This window comes from Trachemys scripta, chromosome 11 (genome assembly GCF_013100865.1).
Source record: "Trachemys scripta elegans isolate TJP31775 chromosome 11, CAS_Tse_1.0, whole genome shotgun sequence".
In the NCBI taxonomy this organism is placed as follows: domain Eukaryota; kingdom Metazoa; phylum Chordata; order Testudines; family Emydidae; genus Trachemys; species Trachemys scripta.
In genome coordinates this window covers 29089538-29109575 of record NC_048308.1, presented here as the reverse complement: position 1 = coordinate 29109575, position 20038 = coordinate 29089538, and the positions used below count along the sequence as shown (strand labels likewise).

General features: G+C 41.0%; 1 protein-coding gene across 1 annotated transcript in view; it reads left to right on the top strand.

Moving 5' to 3' along the window:
- The window catches only part of ACVR1C (activin A receptor type 1C), a 42962-nt gene extending 26249 nt beyond the window's left edge, over positions 1-16713 (top strand). The window contains exons 3-9 of the mRNA XM_034786447.1: positions 5580-5825; positions 8770-9000; positions 10125-10292; positions 11110-11266; positions 12972-13096; positions 15257-15387; positions 16010-16713. Coding sequence (XP_034642338.1) covers positions 5580-5825; positions 8770-9000; positions 10125-10292; positions 11110-11266; positions 12972-13096; positions 15257-15387; positions 16010-16135 — 1184 coding nt within the window. The 3' untranslated portion in view covers positions 16136-16713. The remainder of the gene's footprint in view (positions 1-5579; positions 5826-8769; positions 9001-10124; positions 10293-11109; positions 11267-12971; positions 13097-15256; positions 15388-16009) is intronic.
- The last annotated feature ends 3325 nt before the right edge of the window (positions 16714-20038 follow it).

Here is a 20038-nt window from a genome sequence, read left to right as displayed (position 1 = left end):
TTTGTAGAAATTACATTTTCTGCCCTGTATCTCGGGTACTACAATCCAGGAATAGAATAACGAGGATTTATTGGATGAGATTAAAATAACAATAGTGTCACAATTTCAGGGTAACTGCACCATTTGCTGGATTAGAAGGGAGCCCCTGAGTCAGTTTAAACACAGCTTTTCTATGTCAAAAGCACTTTCTTTGTCCGCTGGTTTCTGGAAAACCAATTTGATCCCGTAGATGCAACTTTTAGACCCACAGTCCAAGCCTTGCGAGCCCAAGTCAGCTGATGTTGGCCAGCCATGCCGCTAGTATTGCAGGGTAGATGTGCCATTAGTCTAGTTTTCTAATTGTCTGTCTTGATGGAATACTGTAGGGAATGCTCCTGCTCTTTATGTACTGATGTATGGATGATCCCATGAAATATCCAGTTCCAGCAATGTTGTGACTGGATTTACTGCATTTCTTATAAGGTCCTATTTCTCATTCCAAGGAACTTCCAGAAGTCCAATTGTTTCAAGGAACAGTGAGGAGTTGGTTTTGGGGACAAAGAGCTGATTTAGTAGTTCTTTTGCTCTTCAGATAAACTTCTAGCTGTGGCTCCAGTGGACCCATTTGTGTTGAGTTTCCTGAGATTTTATCTTTTACTTAGTTTACTCTCAATACACAGAATGAGATGGGGAGTGTGTGAGCATGAGGTGGGGGGTTGGAAGGCTATTATTTGTGGACTGTTAGTTTGTGTTGCATGGATTTTTTAATGAACTTTTTGTACATGCAGCCAGTGCTTTGGATCAGTGGTTCCCAAACTTTAACAACCTGTGAACTCCTTCACTAAAATGTCAAGTCTCGTAATCCCTCTCCTAAAAATGAATATTTCCAGGGATTTTCTCCTTTACCTGGGTATAAATTATAAAAGCAGTGATTTTGGAAATATAAAATTTATTTTTATGACAAGCTTATTACACACTATTATTATTATTATTTATCATTACAGTGTTTTTATTACTTTATGAAATGGCAACACTCTTCCAAGATCTCACTTTTGTAGATTGTATCATTTTGAATAAGCCTCTTATAAGACAAGGCTCCTATGTTTCATCAAAGAGTATCAGATGTGAAACAGCATGAAGGTATTTAAGAAGCCAACTCAAAGAGTTCCTCCTACACAAGCATTCAGAACTTGAGCAGTCCAGGCAAACAACGCACGTTACAACAAAGCTTAAACTTGTTCTTCATAGTAATTTTAAAAACAATACTAGCTGTCTATTTAATTTTAAAAACAGCAAAAAATATCCACCTCCCTTTCCACTTCTTATAAGGAGTCTTGAAGTTTAAATCTCCTCAGTGTGATAGATATGCTTGCTTTGATCTGCTTAGCTCTTGGAAGTCCAGGGGCTCTAGGCTGCTGGTCCCAAGTTGTCCCGGTCCTTAGGGACAGCTTTGTCCGCCATGAGGAATTTTTTTCATGAGAACCCCCTGTAACATTTCGCGAACCCCCAGGGGTTCACAAACCCCAGTTTGGGAACCGCTGCTTTGGATTGATTAACTTTAATTAATTGATATATTGCATATATTGAAATTTGGGGCCCAATCCTGTAGTCCTCAGGGTTTTGTGGACATTCTCCAAAGGACATTATAGATATTAAAAACAAGTAAACTTTGTAAAGTATAAGAATAAAAATTATGTATTGTCAACTGTTTAATATTAAAATAGCATTCTCTTCTGTTGCTTAAAAATATCCTTTAATAAAAGTTGGAAGATGCCTCATACTGTAGTTTGAAATCATTAGGCAGCTGCTCTGTTTCATACATATTAATTTAGAGACAGTTTCTTTTTATATAGCAAGTAGTTGATTGTTTTAAATAAGGGTTGCTAAACTTTTTGATTAATGTTCACTTGATGGCTTTAAATAGTTAAGAAGAAAATCCTTTTCTTATGTTCCCAAAGAGATTAGCATTACACATTTATTTTGTCCGTTTAGGTTAGAATTGCTGATTGTGCCTTCTTTTTTTTTCACGTATATTTTGAAAGTTTTTGTATTATTTGTCCCATTTGTGTGAGTTCATACCCACTGTGCTCCTTTTCTTGGGACCTGTCTGATAGATTCACTGTGTGTTTGGGCTTACATTGGTTAAAATAATTAACCAATCATCAGGGCCAGCGCAACCCATTAGGCGACCTATGCGGTTGCCTAGGGTGCTACAATTTGGGGGGCGGCGACCGCGGTGGTATTTCGGCGGCGGGACCCTCCACTGCCTCTGGGGGGAGGGACGGCATTTTGGGACGGGAACCTTCCGCCGCCTAGGGCGGCAGAAAAGCTGGCGGCACTCCTGCCAATCATTAAATTAATAACAGACTGAATTTTGCACTTCCTATCCCCTGCTTCCTGGTTGGTGGCAGAGGCTAGTTTAATTTCTCTCTGATGCAACAAGCAGAAGAGAATAAGGGTTCGTCTGCACTAGAAAATTGTATCACTTTAACTATACTGGTAACTTTTGCACTCCCTCGTTAGTGTGGATGCAATTGCATGTAGTTGGCAGAATTCAATTTTTATTTTTATTTTATAATTTTGAACTGATAATATAGAGGTTTATTAAGCATTTTAAAAGATTTTTCTCTCTTTAAATTTTCAGTCCTACAAAACTATGGGTTTAAAATATTTTTTCTATTTTTATCAGTTTTCGCAATTGTGGGAAATTATGGGTGATCAGAGAATTATTTAATGATAGATATTAAGATTCAAAAAGCTTTATAACTTACCTTTGTCTCTCTCATAGCTACATACAATATAGATATTATATATTTTTCAAAGTGGGCCAGCCATTATCTCCCTCTATCTTAATCTCTTCCCCTTTATCCCAAGATTTTGGATATACTGTATCCTGAAACCCTGAGGTATAATTTGGACTGTACTGTATGTGTACCTTAACATTTTCATAAATTGAGATCAAGACTTTTGTCTCTAAAACTTTAAATGGTATAAATTCATTAAATGGGTAAGGCCTTAAGATTCTAGTTCATTCAGTGCTCTTTGTCAAATTCTATCTCTGGGGGTCTGATCAGTGCTTTGCTTCTGCAATTCAGCGATTAGCTTATCTATGATGACATTGTTTACAAAAGCTGAGCTGTTGACTAAACTTTGCTGCAAGTAAGTAATTTGCTAGATTTAGGGTAGTAGGTGTAACTGTAGCAAGGTATTTTCTAGACTTCTTGTACTTTGAAAAGTAAGTTGGCCTATAACACTTTGGTCTCTCCATATTTGTGTTGCATTCATGAAAACATGCAGTTTATACATTTTAACTGTATTCTAAATATTGTTATGAAGATTATATATACACTACAGTAGCATGTATAACATTTTCCTCTTGTGAACATATACTCTGTGTTTGCAACTTCTCATGATAAGCTTGCTTTTTCTCTCTGTACAAAATTATGTGCAAGTCTAAAGATTTATCATAGATGCAATATCTTGAACTTTTATTTTGGTGAGATTTTTTTCTGTGACTATTGTAAGGAATTTATAAAGGCGTAAATTTATAAAGCCTACCAATCTGCAGGCTCTTAGAAGTTATAAGAACAGTGCTTAGTAGCTAGAGTATATTACAACAGCCTGTAAACTGCATCTTTCATTGAGTGCTTGGTGCAGTCTTTTGCTCTGAGATAAATTTCACAGTATCTGAATGCTTAGGGCAGGGGTCGGCAACATTCGGCACGCGGCTCGCCAGGGTAAGCACCCTGGCGGGCCGGGCCAGGTTTATTTACCTGCTGACCGCGGTTTTGCCAATCGCGGCCTCCACTGGCCGCAGTTCGCCGTCCCGGGCCAATGGGGGCGGCGAGAAGCCACGGCCAGCACATCGCTCGCCAGCGCCGCTTCTCGCCACCCCCATTGGCCCGGGATGGCGAACCGCGGCCAGTGGGGGCCGCGATCGGCCGAACCTGCCGCGTCAGCAGGTAAATAAAACTGGCCCGGCCCGCCAGGGTGCTTACCCTGGCGAGCCCGTGCCGAACGTTGCCGACCCCTGGCTTAGGATATGTCTACACTGCAATTAGACTCCTGCAGCTGAACCATGCCAGCTGAATCTGGCGCCTGGGGTTTAGGCTAAGGGGCTGTTTAATTGCAGTGTAGATGTTCAGCCTCTGGCTGGAGTCTAGGCTTTAGTAACCTGCAAGGTATTTGCAGTGTAGACATACTCCGTGTGACACATTCTACTGCTAGGTGCATCTCATTGATTTGGAAGGGAGTTGTGTAAATACATCCAAGGTCAGAATTGGCCACTACATTAAAGGGCTTTGCGGGGAACAAGGGTGAGAATTTTGCTATTGAGAGTATTCTGTACAGCTGGCTTGCACACACATGCTGCAGTGATTTTTTTTTACTGTGGTTACCAGAATTTATATAATTCTAGAGTTACAACTACAACCTATGAAGGTGCAAAATTGTGACATTGCCTCTGTATTTGGAACTGGATTTTTTTTTTTTTTTTTTTTTTTTTTTTTTTTTTGAAACCAGAGTAGTATTTGCACTGATTCTGAGTAAATTAGAGAACAGATACATATTTTCCTGGAGTAAAAATGATTAATACATTGATCCAAAATAGGAGATGGAAATAGTGTTTGGGGAGAGAGATTAAATTTCACCTTACTTTTTACCTCATGGGTGATGATAATTTAATATAAACTTTTCTGCCCCCTTACATGTGAATGTACATTAACCTGTGATGATGTAACTATAGGATATAAGTCTACAGTGCAATGTAAACCCTGGCTTAGTAGAACTCAAGTTACCTCATGTCAGGAATTGTTGAACCCTGGGTCCCATCCTGGGGTTCCAATGTCTACACTTCATTATGCAGGCCTGAGTCTAGCCACCCATTTCTAAGACTTTCTAGTGCCCTCCCAAAATGTGACTGCTCTAGTCCTTTTTTTGTGCAGTGCAATGTAGGAGAACTTGACTGTCCACCAAACTTGAGTGTCCAGAGGACCAAAAAAGTCAGCCAGCATAACTGTGGGATACTGTTGGTAGACTCCCAGAACACGAGTCCAGTGGGGCTGCATCTACACTGCAAAGCAATAGGGCTTGACTCAGGCTCTGGCTCTCCATCCTTATAGAGTCCTAGGACCCTGGGTCTGCGCCCTGGGTCAGTGTAATTTGTGTGTAGACAGAAGGGGATTAGGTCTGAACCTGAGTTTGAACCCTGGGCTTCCATTGAAGTGTAGACATACCCATAGAAAGTAGGGCTTTTACCCACAGTCCATGGGGGGAGGGAATAGCTCAGTGGTTTGAGCATTGGCCTGCTAAACCCAGGGTTGTGAGTTCAATCCTTGAGGGGGCCACTTAGGGATCTGGGGCAAAATCAGTACTTGGTCCTGCTAGTGAAGGCAGGGGGCTGGACTCAATGACCTTTCAAGGTCCCTTCCAGTTCTAGGAGATAGGATATCTCCATTTATTATTATTTATTGTGTATTCAGTAATTTGGAAAGACATTCCTATTGACTTCAGTGTATTTTGGGTAATGCCTTAAAAGTAAAATTTTAAAACATTTACAATACACTGTATATTGATTTGTTGTAATGTATTTTTTTTAAAAGCTTCAGAATCTTCAAGCAGACCAAACCTAGGACCTGTGGTGTTGACAGTGATAGTTACTGTGCCAGTTTGTATCTTATCTATAGCTGTAATGCTGATTGTATATACATGTCAAGGCCGTCATTGTACATTCGGAAAGAAGAAGCGACAAAATATTGAAGAACCTCTATCTGAGTGCAACCTTGTAAACTCTGGAAAAACTCTTAAAGATCTTATTTATGATATGACAACATCTGGGTCTGGATCTGGTATGTATGCACTCCTAAGCACACTAAAACTTCTATATTTATTAATGAATAGCCAGGAGAACAGAATCACAACATTGTGTTCAGTTTTCTTAGTTCAATAGACGAAGTGATGGCAGTTAAAGTTTCCACTGTCAAGTACAGTACTATTGGTTTGTGTGGGTATTCCTAACACTTAGAATGGGAAGTACTACTAGAACCTATAGTGTCTTTCTCATGATAAAGAGATTAAAAAACTGTGCCAACTGCATGAAATGTATTGCCTTATGGAAAGAGATTTGTGTCATAGCTTTAGGAGTTTGTCAAGACAAAGTATTGCCTAAAGAGATTTTCATGTTCATCAGGGTAATTGCATGGTATGATGAGTCAACTGATGTGGGGATCTTGTTAAGTTAAAGTGATATGAAAAGATGCCACAATGCAAACTCCATACTTCATAATTATCATATTGGGCTGTTGGCTGTATGGGCCAGATTTCTGTAACTAGAATGGTTTATTTAGAATTGAAATAAACAGTGCTTAAGAAAACCAGAATTAATAAAACATATATTTTAGACAGCTCTTTGTTGAGTGCAGTCAATAGACGTATGCCTTGTCTACATTGGGGATTTGTCACAGTTACAGCCATCTTTGGCTAGTTAGTTGTGTAACTATTATTGCAAACCCCTAACAGAGAGAAAACCACAATATACACTGGTGCAGCTTAGCACGGTTTCAAACAAATAGTGCTTTTGCTTATTCATATTATAGGGTGTTCTTCAGTAGCTGCCCGATCATAGCTGTAACAGGGGGCAAATCTTGTGTGTAGGTAAGGCCACAGCCATTATGGCGTAAGAGTGGGATACAGAGGTAACAGGGAACAGCCAGAAGAAAGATAATCTGAACCAAGTTAAAAATTACAGTTGTTTAAACCTAAATGTCACTGTTTCTAAAAACAGGGCTTTGATACTATTCCTATGGAAAGATTGGAATACTTGGTACAAAATGTATTAACACATTAGAAGCATTCTTATGTGTATTTCCTACAAAAATATAGTTTTTCGTTGAGGTTAGTTGGATTAATGCTGCCAGAAGAGAGTGGATTTTTTGATAATTCAAGAGAAATCTGACAATAAACCAAGTGAAGCAGGAGTCACTGTTAGATGATCCAAACAATAATAGAATTTAAAGGTACTTTGTAAGCTGCTTCTTTTTGTATACATGTTTATGTTTATCAAGGATAAATGTCCTAAATTCAAAGGTCAGTCTCATGATGGTGATTATTGGGTGTTTCTTGAGCAAAACAACCAAAACTGTGTTGAAATAAATATAGCTTTAGATTACTAAAACTGCTTAATTCTAGCTCCAAAATAAGACCAGTTTTTCATTCTTTTATTATAGGTGGGACAGGTAGCACCTCCTATTATTAAGGTAGCCCCACTCTTCCCATTATAAGACCCAGTTTTTGGTTGCTTATAGCTTTTGCTCAATTTTAATAATTTTAGGCTGAAATTTTCCATGTTGAGTTTCTGGGTATCCATGCAGGCTGATTTATTTGAAAATTGTAGCCAAAATGGTTCAGCCACTTCCAAGAAGGCGGCTAGGGAAAAATACATTGTTTTGCCTATGTTTTTTTTAAAAATGTGGCCCTCTTTATTTTATTTTATTTTATTTTATTTTGAAAGCTCTAGCCCCCTTCTTCCCACCCTCCAGTTTGTACCAGGGACTTAAAATTTGGCAGGAACATGGCCTTTATGTGAGGGACATGCCTTTTCCATCACCTTCAAAATCCATCCTCATTTAGCTAAGTTAAAATTGTAGTTTGCACATACTCAGAGACTTAGATTTTAGCTAATAAATTCTCAGGAGATTCTGTGTCACTGAGCATGCTATCCTCTGTGGCCAAGCAGGACTTTCCCTGCAGTTGCAGTTTTGGGATATGTTGCAGGCCCTGCTGGTCTGGGCACCTGCACTGAGAGCAGGGAGACTGTTTCTCTTTTGCTCTCAATTATTTCCCTACTAGGCCAGGCAACATGGAGGAGGAAGCTGCTTGATTTGAATACAAAGGGGACAAGAGCTGGACATGCCGGAGTGACAGGGGGAGAAAGTTGGGAGATGGAGTTTTGTAGGGGAGACTGGCACTGGAGGCTGCTGGAGAGAGAAAATTTTCCTTTTCCCCACCAGGACACAACCAAGACCTTTTTGAAGATTTTTGTGAAAAATGAGGCAGGCAGGCAGACGAGCCCCATCTCCAGAATAGCCATCAGGTTGGTGGTTTGGGCACTCAACCAGGGATGTTGAAAAGGCAGGTTTAAGTCCCTACTCTAAATGAGGCAGAGCAGAGACTTGAACCGTTCTCTCTGGTTTTTGATGAGAAATTCCATCCTGGACATGAGAAACCTTTCTCTGTGAACATTTTGTTGCAGCTGGTATGTATCCATGAAAAGTTTAGGTATCAACGAATGAGTGTTTTCTGTTGAAAAGCCATTTGATTGAAATATTACTGACCAGCTTTACTTATTTTTGAGCCAAATGATTTACTGCATCAGCATGCTGCTTCAGTGCTGCTTCAGCATGTGGACGTCTGGAGTTAGTAACATCGCTAGGATAGTTTAGAGCAAGAAGTCATGCTTATCCCTATGTCCATATGTGGAAGGTTGCTCACATTCTTATACCAAAGATTCAACTGAAAAATCATAAAGAACCATAACAATATACATACAGTTCAAGGAATGTTTCAGAGGTAGACTTACAATCCCTCACTCAGACAAGGATTGTGCATGATTCATGCCATCTATGTTTATCCACTTTTGTTAGTCAGAATTGGAAAAAATAGTCACAAGAAAGTGTGTGTATGTTACTTGTAAGGCCATGGTAATTACAACATATTAGAATATATGTTTTTAATTTGAATTTAATAATAATTGCTAATGCACTCTTTTACAAGTATCCTCATTCTGTTCATTAGGTTTACCTCTACTGGTCCAAAGAACAATTGCAAGAACAATTGTTCTTCAAGAAATAGTAGGAAAAGGCCGATTTGGTGAAGTCTGGCGTGGAAAATGGTGTGGGGAAGATGTAGCTGTGAAAATCTTCTCCTCGAGGGATGAAAGGTCTTGGTTTCGTGAGGCAGAAATCTATCAGACAATTATGCTGAGACATGAAAACATCCTGGGTTTCATTGCTGCTGATAACAAGGGTATATAGTATTTCCAAACATAGTTTCACAATGTTTGTTCTCTGCACTATGGCAGCCCAATGAAATTGATTTTTCCACAACCTCTGCTCTAATTTGCTAAAACACAGGGATGTGTTTTTAATGATTTGAGGAGCTGATTAGGAAAATTAATTTTAAATCTGATCATTAGGATTGTGAGATCAGTTTACAATTTTTAGGCTTCAGTCCTGCGTTAAGCAGACCTCTGAATCTGCATGGAGCCTTGAGGCTCTGCACAGATGCAGGGGTCTGTTTGAATGGAGTTCAGTGTGGGATCAGGGCCTCTCTGATTTAAGTGAAAGTTTAAATGAGTCCTATATCTATCAGGTAGTTCATTAATTAGAATAATTCTTGGTAAAATATTACTGAAAGATTGACTATTTATTTATGCTATCAACTTGATAATCAAGCTGCATCAATGCTTTATACCTTTCACTTTAAGCCATACATCTATAAAAATAGATCACTTTATATAGATACCTTCATAGCAGGAAAAGAACTAAATATGGCAATACAGCCAAGGAAGTAAAGTATGATATGAGAATGTCTTGAAATTCAGGATTGCTGTACAAAAACCTTTAAAGATGAACTAATGTTTTTTACATTCCAAGAGCTACAAGAGTTGATGGTGATCTTGCTATCACTGCAGAACAATGAGCTGCATTTCCTTTGGTTCTCTGGTTTTTGGTACTGTCACCAGCTCTTGTGAGGGGAAACAGAGCACCGCTCATTTTTGGTGGCCATATATTCAAAAGGACTTAGCTTCCAGAAGCTCCCATTGTTCTCAGTGGGAAGACTAGTGCTAAGCACTTATGAAACTCTGGCCATTAATCTGTTGGGATCTCTTGCTGTGTAACATACCAGATACACAATGCAAAATGGATGCAGTGCAGCCTCCCTTCGTGGGTGTGTATATCCACTTTGAAATTCTGGAATTGAAACCACTTCTGTGGCATGGGGGCTAAAGAAAGAGTGATTAAAGAGGTGTGGTTGCTTTTTTTTAAATCCACTCAACTTGAAAATTCGGATCCTTTTGTTTATCTATCTATCTATCTATATGGGGCTAGTTCTTTACAATGTTAAATAATATTATTTTCTTTTGGTAGATAACGGAACTTGGACTCAACTGTGGCTTGTATCTGAATACCATGAGCAAGGCTCCTTATTTGATTATTTAAACAGAAATATTGTCACCATTGATAGTCTGATTAAGCTGGCACTTTCAATAGCAAGTGGTCTAGCACACCTTCATATGGAGATAGTTGGTACACAAGGTATTTGTATTTCTCTTTCATATATCATTTTTAGGAAATATGAGTGGAAACTTTGGGTGGTATTTACAAAAATGCTTTAGCTTATTAGTCAGAAGGAATGGTAAAGACTTCTTTTACAAACAGTTTGGTATCTTAGTAGCTGTCTTTAAAGATTGTAAAATAAATTAAATAGAACCCTAAATGTAGATGGTGCTTTATAAATAGAGAGTAAGACACATTACATTTTTAGTGGTGCTTGCAGTCTACACAGCTGCCAAAACATCTAGCAGTACAAATTCTGCAGCACACTGAAAATAGAAAATTTTGGAGTGGCATAAAATTAATTTAATTTAATTTCAAACAGTGTAAGGAATATTATACTGTTTTTCATTTTCATTTCATTGTCATCATTTTAATTAAATTATACAATAGAGGTTTTTATTTATCTGAAGCTGCCACAAGTTCTCCAGTCCACTCCACTGGAGTGCCACAGAATCCAGGGGATTCTCCAGTGTTGACTAGTTTTTTTTACATGTCCATTGGAGAACCTGGGATATAAGAGGCATGCACCAGCCAATGCATATCTGAGTAGAATAGAAGCATGGAGAACAAGATATTTTTGGTTCTTGAAACATGACTACAGTTTGGGAATAAAGGAAATGTATGAACAAAAGATGCCTTCTTTAGGCTCCTCTGGTTAGCATTGGCACACATCCAGAAACTCTATTTTGTGCTAAATACAGCCCTAATTTTTCTATGTTGAGATGGGGGATGTCAGTAAACAAGCTATGTTTTAAGATTCACAATAATGCTTTTAGTTGCCTTTTTGTCTTAACAGGCAAACCAGCTATTGCACACAGAGATCTGAAATCTAAGAACATCTTAGTGAAAAAAAATGAAACCTGTGCCATTGCAGATTTAGGACTTGCTGTGAGACATGATGCTGTATTGAACACAATTGACATACCTCAGAATCCTAGAGTGGGAACAAAAAGGTAAGACATTTTAAATAGACAAGATAAGTATTTTTCCATAAATATTAGGGAATATCTTTTCAGTGTGATTTCCATTTCTGTGCAATTTCTGAGTACTGTATGAAGCAGGCATGCTGTCATAAATATACAGCTAAGAGTAGCATAAAATCCCAAGAAGCTCAAATAACCTGGTTGGCACCTGACCAAAAGGACCAATAAGGAAAGAAGATACTTTCAAATCGGGGTGGGAGGGGGGAGAACTTTAAGTATCTGGTTAATATGAATACTAAAGCTAGTCAGATGAAAGACTAATTGTTAAACACCTTATCACAGGGTGACATTGGTCCTTTAAGTGGGAGCTGGGCCTGTGCACTTGTGCCTTATCAGCACACTGCAATTTGGCCAGGGCTAAGAGGGCACCTGGGTGTAGAGCAAGGAGAAAAGAGACCTGGTGAATCAGAGCTGCCTAAGTGGGAGTCAGGGGCATGGGAGAGATGTCTGTGGAAGGTCCAAGAAGGAAGCAGAAGGTGTTTCCTGGGGGAAGGCTGGAGGCAAGAAGAACAGCAAGAGGGGTTTGCTGGCTGGCATCCCCAGGCCAGGGCTGAAGGCAGGAGCCACAGCAGAGGGGAGTTGCCTGCCTGCTGGCTCTAAGCTGGAGCGCTAGAGCCGAGGCCAGAGAGGGCTGAAGGTGGGGGAGCAGCGGAAGAGCTTACCTGCTGACATCTCCAGGTTGGAGTCAGGAGCAAGCAAGGGCGAGTGAGGGATGCTTCCCTGGCAAGGATGCTCCCATCAGAGAGGCTCTCTGGGGGTGGGTGGGGGATACCTGCTGGGAAGAGCAGGGTTGTACTCCATTTTGAAGGCCTGGAGTGGCTGTCATGATACAAGGACAGAAGAGGGCTCACAGGAAGTCCAGCCATGGTCAAAGGGGCCAGTGTGTGGTATGTGGGGCATCAAGAGACAAGATGTCTGGAGTTTTAATGACTGCTTGCACTAGCATGAGAAATGTACTATATGTTTGGGACTTATATTTTGGACCATTTGTTATAACCAGCCCTAAGGAGGGTGGTTGTGTAGCAAGAGAGCCTGAAGTGGAGTTAGGGACTCTAAAACAGGGAAACTGAGGCAGGCATGCCTGTCATGCCGCAACCTGTTGCAGGAGGGCACTCCGGGCGGGGCTGCCACCTTATGCACCTCACATATCTTTAGGTCCTTCTGCCCACAGTGATTACAACCGCATTGCATCCTGTCAGCGCTCTTGGGGGTAGTAACTGCAACACGTTTGCATCCTTGACTGCATGCTCAGCTGCTACCTTTACTCCACTCTTTACTGTGGTTAGAATTCATTTTCATTCTCTCTCAAGTCTTTGGTGCTTTTCCACACTAATTTCATTACATTCAATTAGTTTGTCTTGTAGAGCACAGTTTATTAATGAAAAGCAAAATAAACATTGAGATGGAATATAAATGGAGGTAGAATAAAGCTCTTTGGCCAGTGTAGCTACCTACCTCTCACACTTGCATGGCTATTAATCATATAGCAACATGTAAGGATTTTCATTATAGAAAGTCCCTTGTTTGACATGCTAGTCAATGACACACTGACGCTAGTCAATGGCAATTGAGGATGGCTCTCCAACATGTTGTTCCCAACCCTCTCTATGTCAAATATTAGAAACTTTGTTAGAACTTTTGTAAATTGTGCATTTGTGTGTAACTTGTTTTAAAGGTACATGGCTCCTGAAATACTTGATGATGTAATGAACATCAGCATCTTTGAGTCCTTCAAACGTGCAGACATATACTCTCTTGGTCTGGTGTACTGGGAGATATCACGAAGATGCTCAATTGGAGGTAAAATTTTTGGCTGTTTTGTGTTGCATTCCAGACTTGATAAAAATAATTTAAAGGATTTTAAAGGAAATATGTTCATACAATTTATGAACATCATTTTTAACTGAATTTTCCAGATTGTGGAAGGAGAAAGAGTTGTATGACTTAAAAATTTCCTGTTGAGCAATTACTGATATGATAGGGTTACCATATTTCCACAATCAAAAAAGAGGACACTGGGGGGGGGGGGGGGGGAGCCCCGCCCTAGCCCCGCCCCACCCACATCCACTCCCTCCCACTTCCCACCCCCTGACTACCTCCCTCAGAACCCCAACCCCCCCTGCTTCTTGTCCCCTGACTGCCCCCTGCTGAGAACCCCCCACCCCTAGGACCCTACCTGTCCCCTGACTGCTCTGACCCTTATCCACTCGCATGGGTGGCAGGGTTGTAGAAATTTTGGTGGTGCCCAGAACCCCCCCCCCCACACCTGCCTAAGGCTCTGGGAGGTGGGTTGGGTGGGGGGAGGAGGTCTGGGGTGCAGGTCCTGGGCTGGGAATTAGGGTACAGGAGGGGTGCAGGGTGCAGGCTCCGGGCTGGGGCAGGGGGTGGGTGTGCAGGAGGGGGTGAGGGGTGCAGGCTCTGGGATGGAGTTTGGGGGTGGGAGGCGGTGCAAAGGGAGGGGGTGCAGGCTTTAGGAGGGAGTTTGAGGGCAGGAGGGGGTGTGTGGGAAGGGGGAGGCGTTTGGGAGGGAGTTTGGGGATAGGAGGGGATACAGGGGTGAGGGCTATGGGACTGAGGATGAGGGGTTCATGATGCAGGAGGGGGCTCAGGGATGGAGCAGAGGATTAGGGTGCGGGGGGATGAGGGCTGGCGCTGAGGGGTTTGGGGCATTGGAGAGGCTCAGGGCTAGGATAGAAGGGCAGGGTAAGGGCAGCCTGTCTTCCCATTAGTGGATGGGGGACGCTAGGACCTGGGGGCAGCAGACAGCAGTTGCTCTGGCTCTGGCAGTACAAGCAGGGAAGGGAGAGGCAGGCAGGGAGGGAGGGGGGATTCACAGGGGAGGGACGCGCGGAGGGGGGGTGGCAGGTGGAGGCCGGGGTCCCATCCAACAGTCCTCCGCTCCCTGACTGCCCCCCCCCCCGGACTCCCCTTACCATTCTGGCTCCACGTGTTTGCAAAACACGCTGCCCAGTGGGTCGGTTTGTGTGTTACACAGGGCTGTAGTCAGAGGGAGGGGGGAGCAGGGGAGGGCTCTGGCTGCTGGAGGCCAATGGGAGTGGCTCAATTGGTCCAACTGCCCAATCAGCAGCTGCACTCTGCATGGAAGGGAGGGAGGGAGGCGAGGGAGAAAAAAAACCCGGACATTTTAACCTTGTTACCAATTCCTCCCGGACGGCTATTTAGAGATGCAAAAGCCGGACATGTCCGGGGAAATATGGATGGATGGTAACCCTATGATATGAAAGAGTTAACAAGTGAATAAATAGCAGTTAATGCCTAGCTGATTTAATTATTCTGAAATATCAAAAGCAACAAAACATAAGTAAATTATTTTTCACTTCCCCTGTCAAAGAAACTAACATATATAGTAGAACTCATTAGAAAACCAGTTCCTCCCATGCAGTTTCCCTACTGATCGGTTTCCAATCTGCAGGAAGTTTATCTTTCAAAATCTTGATCTGAAAAAACCCACAAAACTAACCTCCCATGATGATGAACTTGTGTGCTGGCAATATGAAAATAAGGGACTCAGATTATCAGGGAATGCAATAGACCTGCTCACATTCTGTAGAGTTTAGGTCGCAAGGGTTGGCAACAAAGAAACCTCTACTAGTTTGGATTTTATATGGTTCTGAACCAAGAAGATGAAACTCCATTCTCTCCCCACTTCAGCCAGATCTTCTTTACTCCTGAGCCCCATTCTCCCAAGGACCCAAGACCATTCACCTTATCTTTTGTTATCTTTAGTGTTATCTTTGTTATCTTTAGTGGCGTTCTTCCCAGGGCTGCCTCCAGTCTTTTTGGCCTAACTACTGCTGAAATCCAAAAGGTTTTCTGGTGAAGGGGGTAAGGCTCTTCCATCGCAGAACTCAACAGGTGTATCTAAATGAGTGAGCACAAGGACAGTGATGTTTAGTATGGAACCTAGTTAGAGATTATCGTTTCTTTTTCCTCTTGTAGGAATCATTGAGGAGTACCAGTTGCCTTATTATGATGTTGTGCCTTCGGATCCCTCAATAGAAGATATGAGAAGGGTAGTTTGTGAACAGAAACTTAGACCAAATATCCCAAACCAGTGGCAAAGTTGTGAGGTGAGTTCCCTCCCCACCCCCACCCCCCATTTTTAGGAGAATATTTAAATGTATTCTTTAAGGCTGAGATTTTCAAAGTAGCCCAAGGGAGTTAGGTGCCAGACTTCCATTGTATTTCAATGGGATTTGGATGTCTAGCTTTTCAGCTGGCAGAAGCAAGGGGCTTTTGAAAAGCGTGGAAGAACTTAAATGTGCAGGTTGGGTCACTCTGGAGCCAATTGCTAACCCAAACCCTTCTCTCTAGTATATGGGAAGGCAGCAGGCCTTAGGGAGGTGGGTAGTCCTGCCTCCGCCTTGTGTGCACTCTTGTACCCCTTTTCCCACTCTCCCCACAAATACCCACTGCTGGCATTGTGTGGCATCCCCTGATACCCATTCAAAACTCCTCCCCTGCTGAGTGCAAGAAAGTGGCATTTTTAAGGTGAATCTAATGAAATGGACCTGATAGCACTGAATATCAAAGTATTCTTTTTCTCTTTGACTGAACCAAAACAATGAGGTAACTTTTCTGTCATTTCTGCTGGAATATTATTTCAAAGTACACCTGGCATTGGAGTATTAATTGATTGCTGCACTGAAGCAGTGGATTTTTAATCATAAACCTCTTTTTCTTTGTCTTAAGGCACTCCGAATCATGGGTAGAATAATGCGTGAGTGCTGGTATGCTAATGGGGCAGCTCGACTGACTGCGCTCCGCATTAAGAAGACCATTTCACAGCTCTGCGTACGTGAAGATTCGAAAGCCTAAATGGGTGATTTGGGGGAAGGAATCACTCTCCATCTTTTTACATGTGATTTTTTTTTTCTGTCTACCTCACATATATACAGTGCAGTATTTAAGTGCCCAAACCACAGCACTGAAAAACAACTTCAAAGTTGGCTACAACCAGCTGCAGCTTTTAGTTGGTTTTGCTGTTTTTATAAAGCAAATCACCAACTCATGTTGGTTTTTAAAATGCAAGTTGATATTAAGAGCTATGAAACAACATTCCATATTTAAACTATTTTATTATTCTTAAGCTTTTTATTCTAGTTAAAACCAAAATACACTGTTGATGGAATGTATGGGGTTAAAGACAGGTATGCAAAAGAAACCATATATGTTTTAGCCTCAAACCAAAAACAGGCCAAATTCATTGAGCTTTTTAGGTGTTTTCCCATAGAATCCTGTAGAATATATTACAATAAAGTGCATTTATATGTTTTTATATTATATTTATCATTTAGTAACCAAACAAATAAGAATGTTCCACTGAAAATTTATACTGTGAAGCTAAAGTAAACATGTGTGTGTCAGTCAGTCAGTCTCTCTCTCTCTCTCTCTCTCTCTCTCTCTCTCTCTCTCTCTTTCTTTTAAAATATTTGTTATTAACAGCTCCATTTGCAACACCGTAGTTAAGGTTTGGTGGTATTTTTGTTATGTACCCCTATTTCAGGGATTAATCAAACAGCCACAAACACCTACTCTGAGCTAAGTGTTTCAAAATATCAAACAAGGACCAGTTTTTCTTTTTATCAAATTGAGGAAAAGTAATTTGGGCAGTATTTCCTGGTATTTGTGGGGAAAAATTATAGGAATGCTACAGTGTAATCTAAAAAGCATGCATTTTTAATCAACCTTTTTATAGACCATTAGTCAATGTTTTAGTGTCTTTTGGTATTTTGCGGAGTGAGATCTAACAAAGTTATTTGCTGTAAGGGCACAATGTATTGGGTGAAATTGATCCAGCTGCCGAGACTCATACAAGCTAACCTGTACGCTGTATACACCAGCACAGATGTTTGTGTTTGAGGGGGGCCAGGGTGAAGTCCACAAGATCTGTAACTGTGAACCAGCAGCTCCCACACTGTGAGAGAGTGGTACAGACAGTGCTCACAGAGGTGGTGCTAGCCTATTGGGGACCCTATGCAGGAATATTTTGGCCCGCCCCCACACAACACATAATAAAAAGTGACTAGGGGGCCCCTTGATCTGCTCAGGGCCCTAAGCAATTGCTTAGTCTGCTCTTACGCCTAGTGCCGGCTCTGAGCATTCAAGACTATAGTCTGGAGCAGTAGTACTCATGAATGGCTGTATTGCAGTTCCTGTGCTCTGACCTGGCTTTGGGGCATGTATTTCCTTCCCACAAACCACTTCCCCCATACTTAAATTATTTTTTAAAAGTCCAATCCACTCTGCAGACACAGGAACTTCTTCAGTGTTTCTAGCACAGGAATGTAATAAGCATGTGCAACAATTGAAGAAAATCTGTGGATTTAAAGAGCCAAGGGTGCCAGAATCTTTGTTGGGGTGGGTGGAGGGGCGGCACTGGTGCAGGAACTGGAAGGGTCAGGGGACCATTTCCCCCTTACTTTTTAACATGAGTATAGTTTGGGAGGCAGTGTTAGCATCCCTCTTCCCCCCCTCCCCCTCCCAGACTGCAACCTGGGGCAGGTGTAGAGCAATGCTAGTAGGGGCTGCACTTTGTCGTGGCATTGCCTCCCCAAATTGCAAGCCTTGGGCAGGCATGGAGTAGCACAGGTAAGGGGCTGTGCTTCATGGGGGAAAGGGGGGAGCTGATCACCCCCCCAGACACACAGTGCAAAGTGAAGCTCCTGCTGTTGCCGCTTTAAGCCTGCCCAAGGCTTGCAGTTTGGGGGGGGGGGGGGGGGAAATCCCCCCCCCCCCCCCAAAACTACACCCATGTTAAAAAGTGTGGGGGGGCGCCCCCCCCCCCCCCCCCCGTTCCAGCATCATTGTCCAAAAGTGCTCATTGAAGTAAGACCATTCTGATTTCTTCAGAAGGGTCAAATATGCATCTCATTAACGGCCCCAGGGTATCAGGTAAATAACTAACAGGACATCAAAACAATCCCTGAATAGTTATTTTCACCATAATGTTAGCTTACAAAAGTGTAGTATCAGTAGGCATTTTCAAAGGTTCGTAAATATTCCGGTATTTCATGATTTCCTGTATTGGATTAGAAGGTATGTGGATAAATAACATTCATAAACTTTGAGACAGATTCTGTTCATATGTCTTTGATTTTGTTTTATTACAAAAATAATTTCTTATACCCATTGTAATATATATATATATTAAACCCACAAAATCCAGGAAATATAAAATTAGATCTACAAATCTCTTCACAACACCTCTGATTTGGGGCAATATGGTCTTTTATTATGGTGTAGAGAGAAATCTTTACAAGAGATCTTACATAGCATATAGATACTCGATAGTTTTTGTGAGTGTGACTAATCTCTGTCATTGAGTCTTTTGACTTCTGCTTTATGTGGAAAACCAGGAATGTAGCCTTCAGTCAGCAGTGTCAGTGATCCTTGTTTTATCCTGACATGTTGATTTCTGGTGCAGTGGATGTTGTTTGTTCTTTAAATCGATACTAGTGAGATGTAGCATACATGTTCATAGAATTTATACAGTCACTTTACACTGCTTAAAGTGAGGTGAAGATTTAGTTATTTGTGGCCCTTTAATTAGACTGAAGGGTAGAGCCCAGATTTGTAAAGATATTTAGGTGTTGCTCCACTCAGCATTGCAATGCCTAACTGACTTAGGAGCCCAGTACCATTAAGTCACTTTTTAAAATAATAATTTTTAACATGAGGTAGCATGGCAGGCTAGACCATTCTAGATTTACACCTGGGCTTGCTGCACACTAACAGGGCCTATCTACATGCCCAAAGTCTCATTTTAAAAAATGACAGTCAATGGGACTAGGCTCCTAAATCAGTTAGGTATTGCTGTGCTGAGTAGAACAATGCCTAAATACCTTTAAAAATCTTAGACTGTGTCTAATTAATAGCTATTAAGTTTTATTTCTGTATGTTTTGATTTAAAGTCAAACTGAATATATATTTTTAATATTTTTATATGTTCCATATGTGTAAATTATACCAGGCAGTTTTGTCACATGCACACTTTCTAATCTACAATATTTATTTGAAAATTAAATGAAAAGTAACCAACCACTACAATTCTGTTACAAGAGAATTGTTTTAGTCCTGTGTTTTATCTGTTTACAAATGTTAAAGATGATTTGGATCTTTTTAATATCAGCAAATGTGAAAAAATAGAAGAATCCAGCATATGAGCTCATACACTAATTCAAAACCACTTGACAATTTTTGTTTTTAAATGCAAGGAATTTCTCTGTGAAAAGGGCCTGATCCACCTCCCACTGACTTCAGTGGGAGCTAGATCAAGCTCAAAGTACTTCCAATAACTTTTCAGATACGGTTTTATTAATATGAGGCTGTATTTTCAACAGTGATCAGTGCCTGTATTTTCAACAGTGATCAGTGCCTGCAATTGGGGCTAGATTTTCCAAAGTGTTCAGCATCCAGCAACTCCTATGTATTATTCTCACTATTCCCTGAGGCTTTATCCATATAATAAAGAAACAAAATATTTGTGAATTTCCCCTACAACACACTGACACCAAGAGAAAAAATTTAAAATGGTCTATAGCACAAAAAGGATCTATTAAAAAGATGTCTAATATTCTTACTCAAAATCACTTTTGGTATTCTGAAATCCAGTGTAAACCCAATTATTTTAAGTAACTTTAAAAAATGGCTCCAATGCAGTTTTGGATTCCTACTATTTGTTCTGTACTAATATTACTTTTCTGTGTACAGTATCTGATA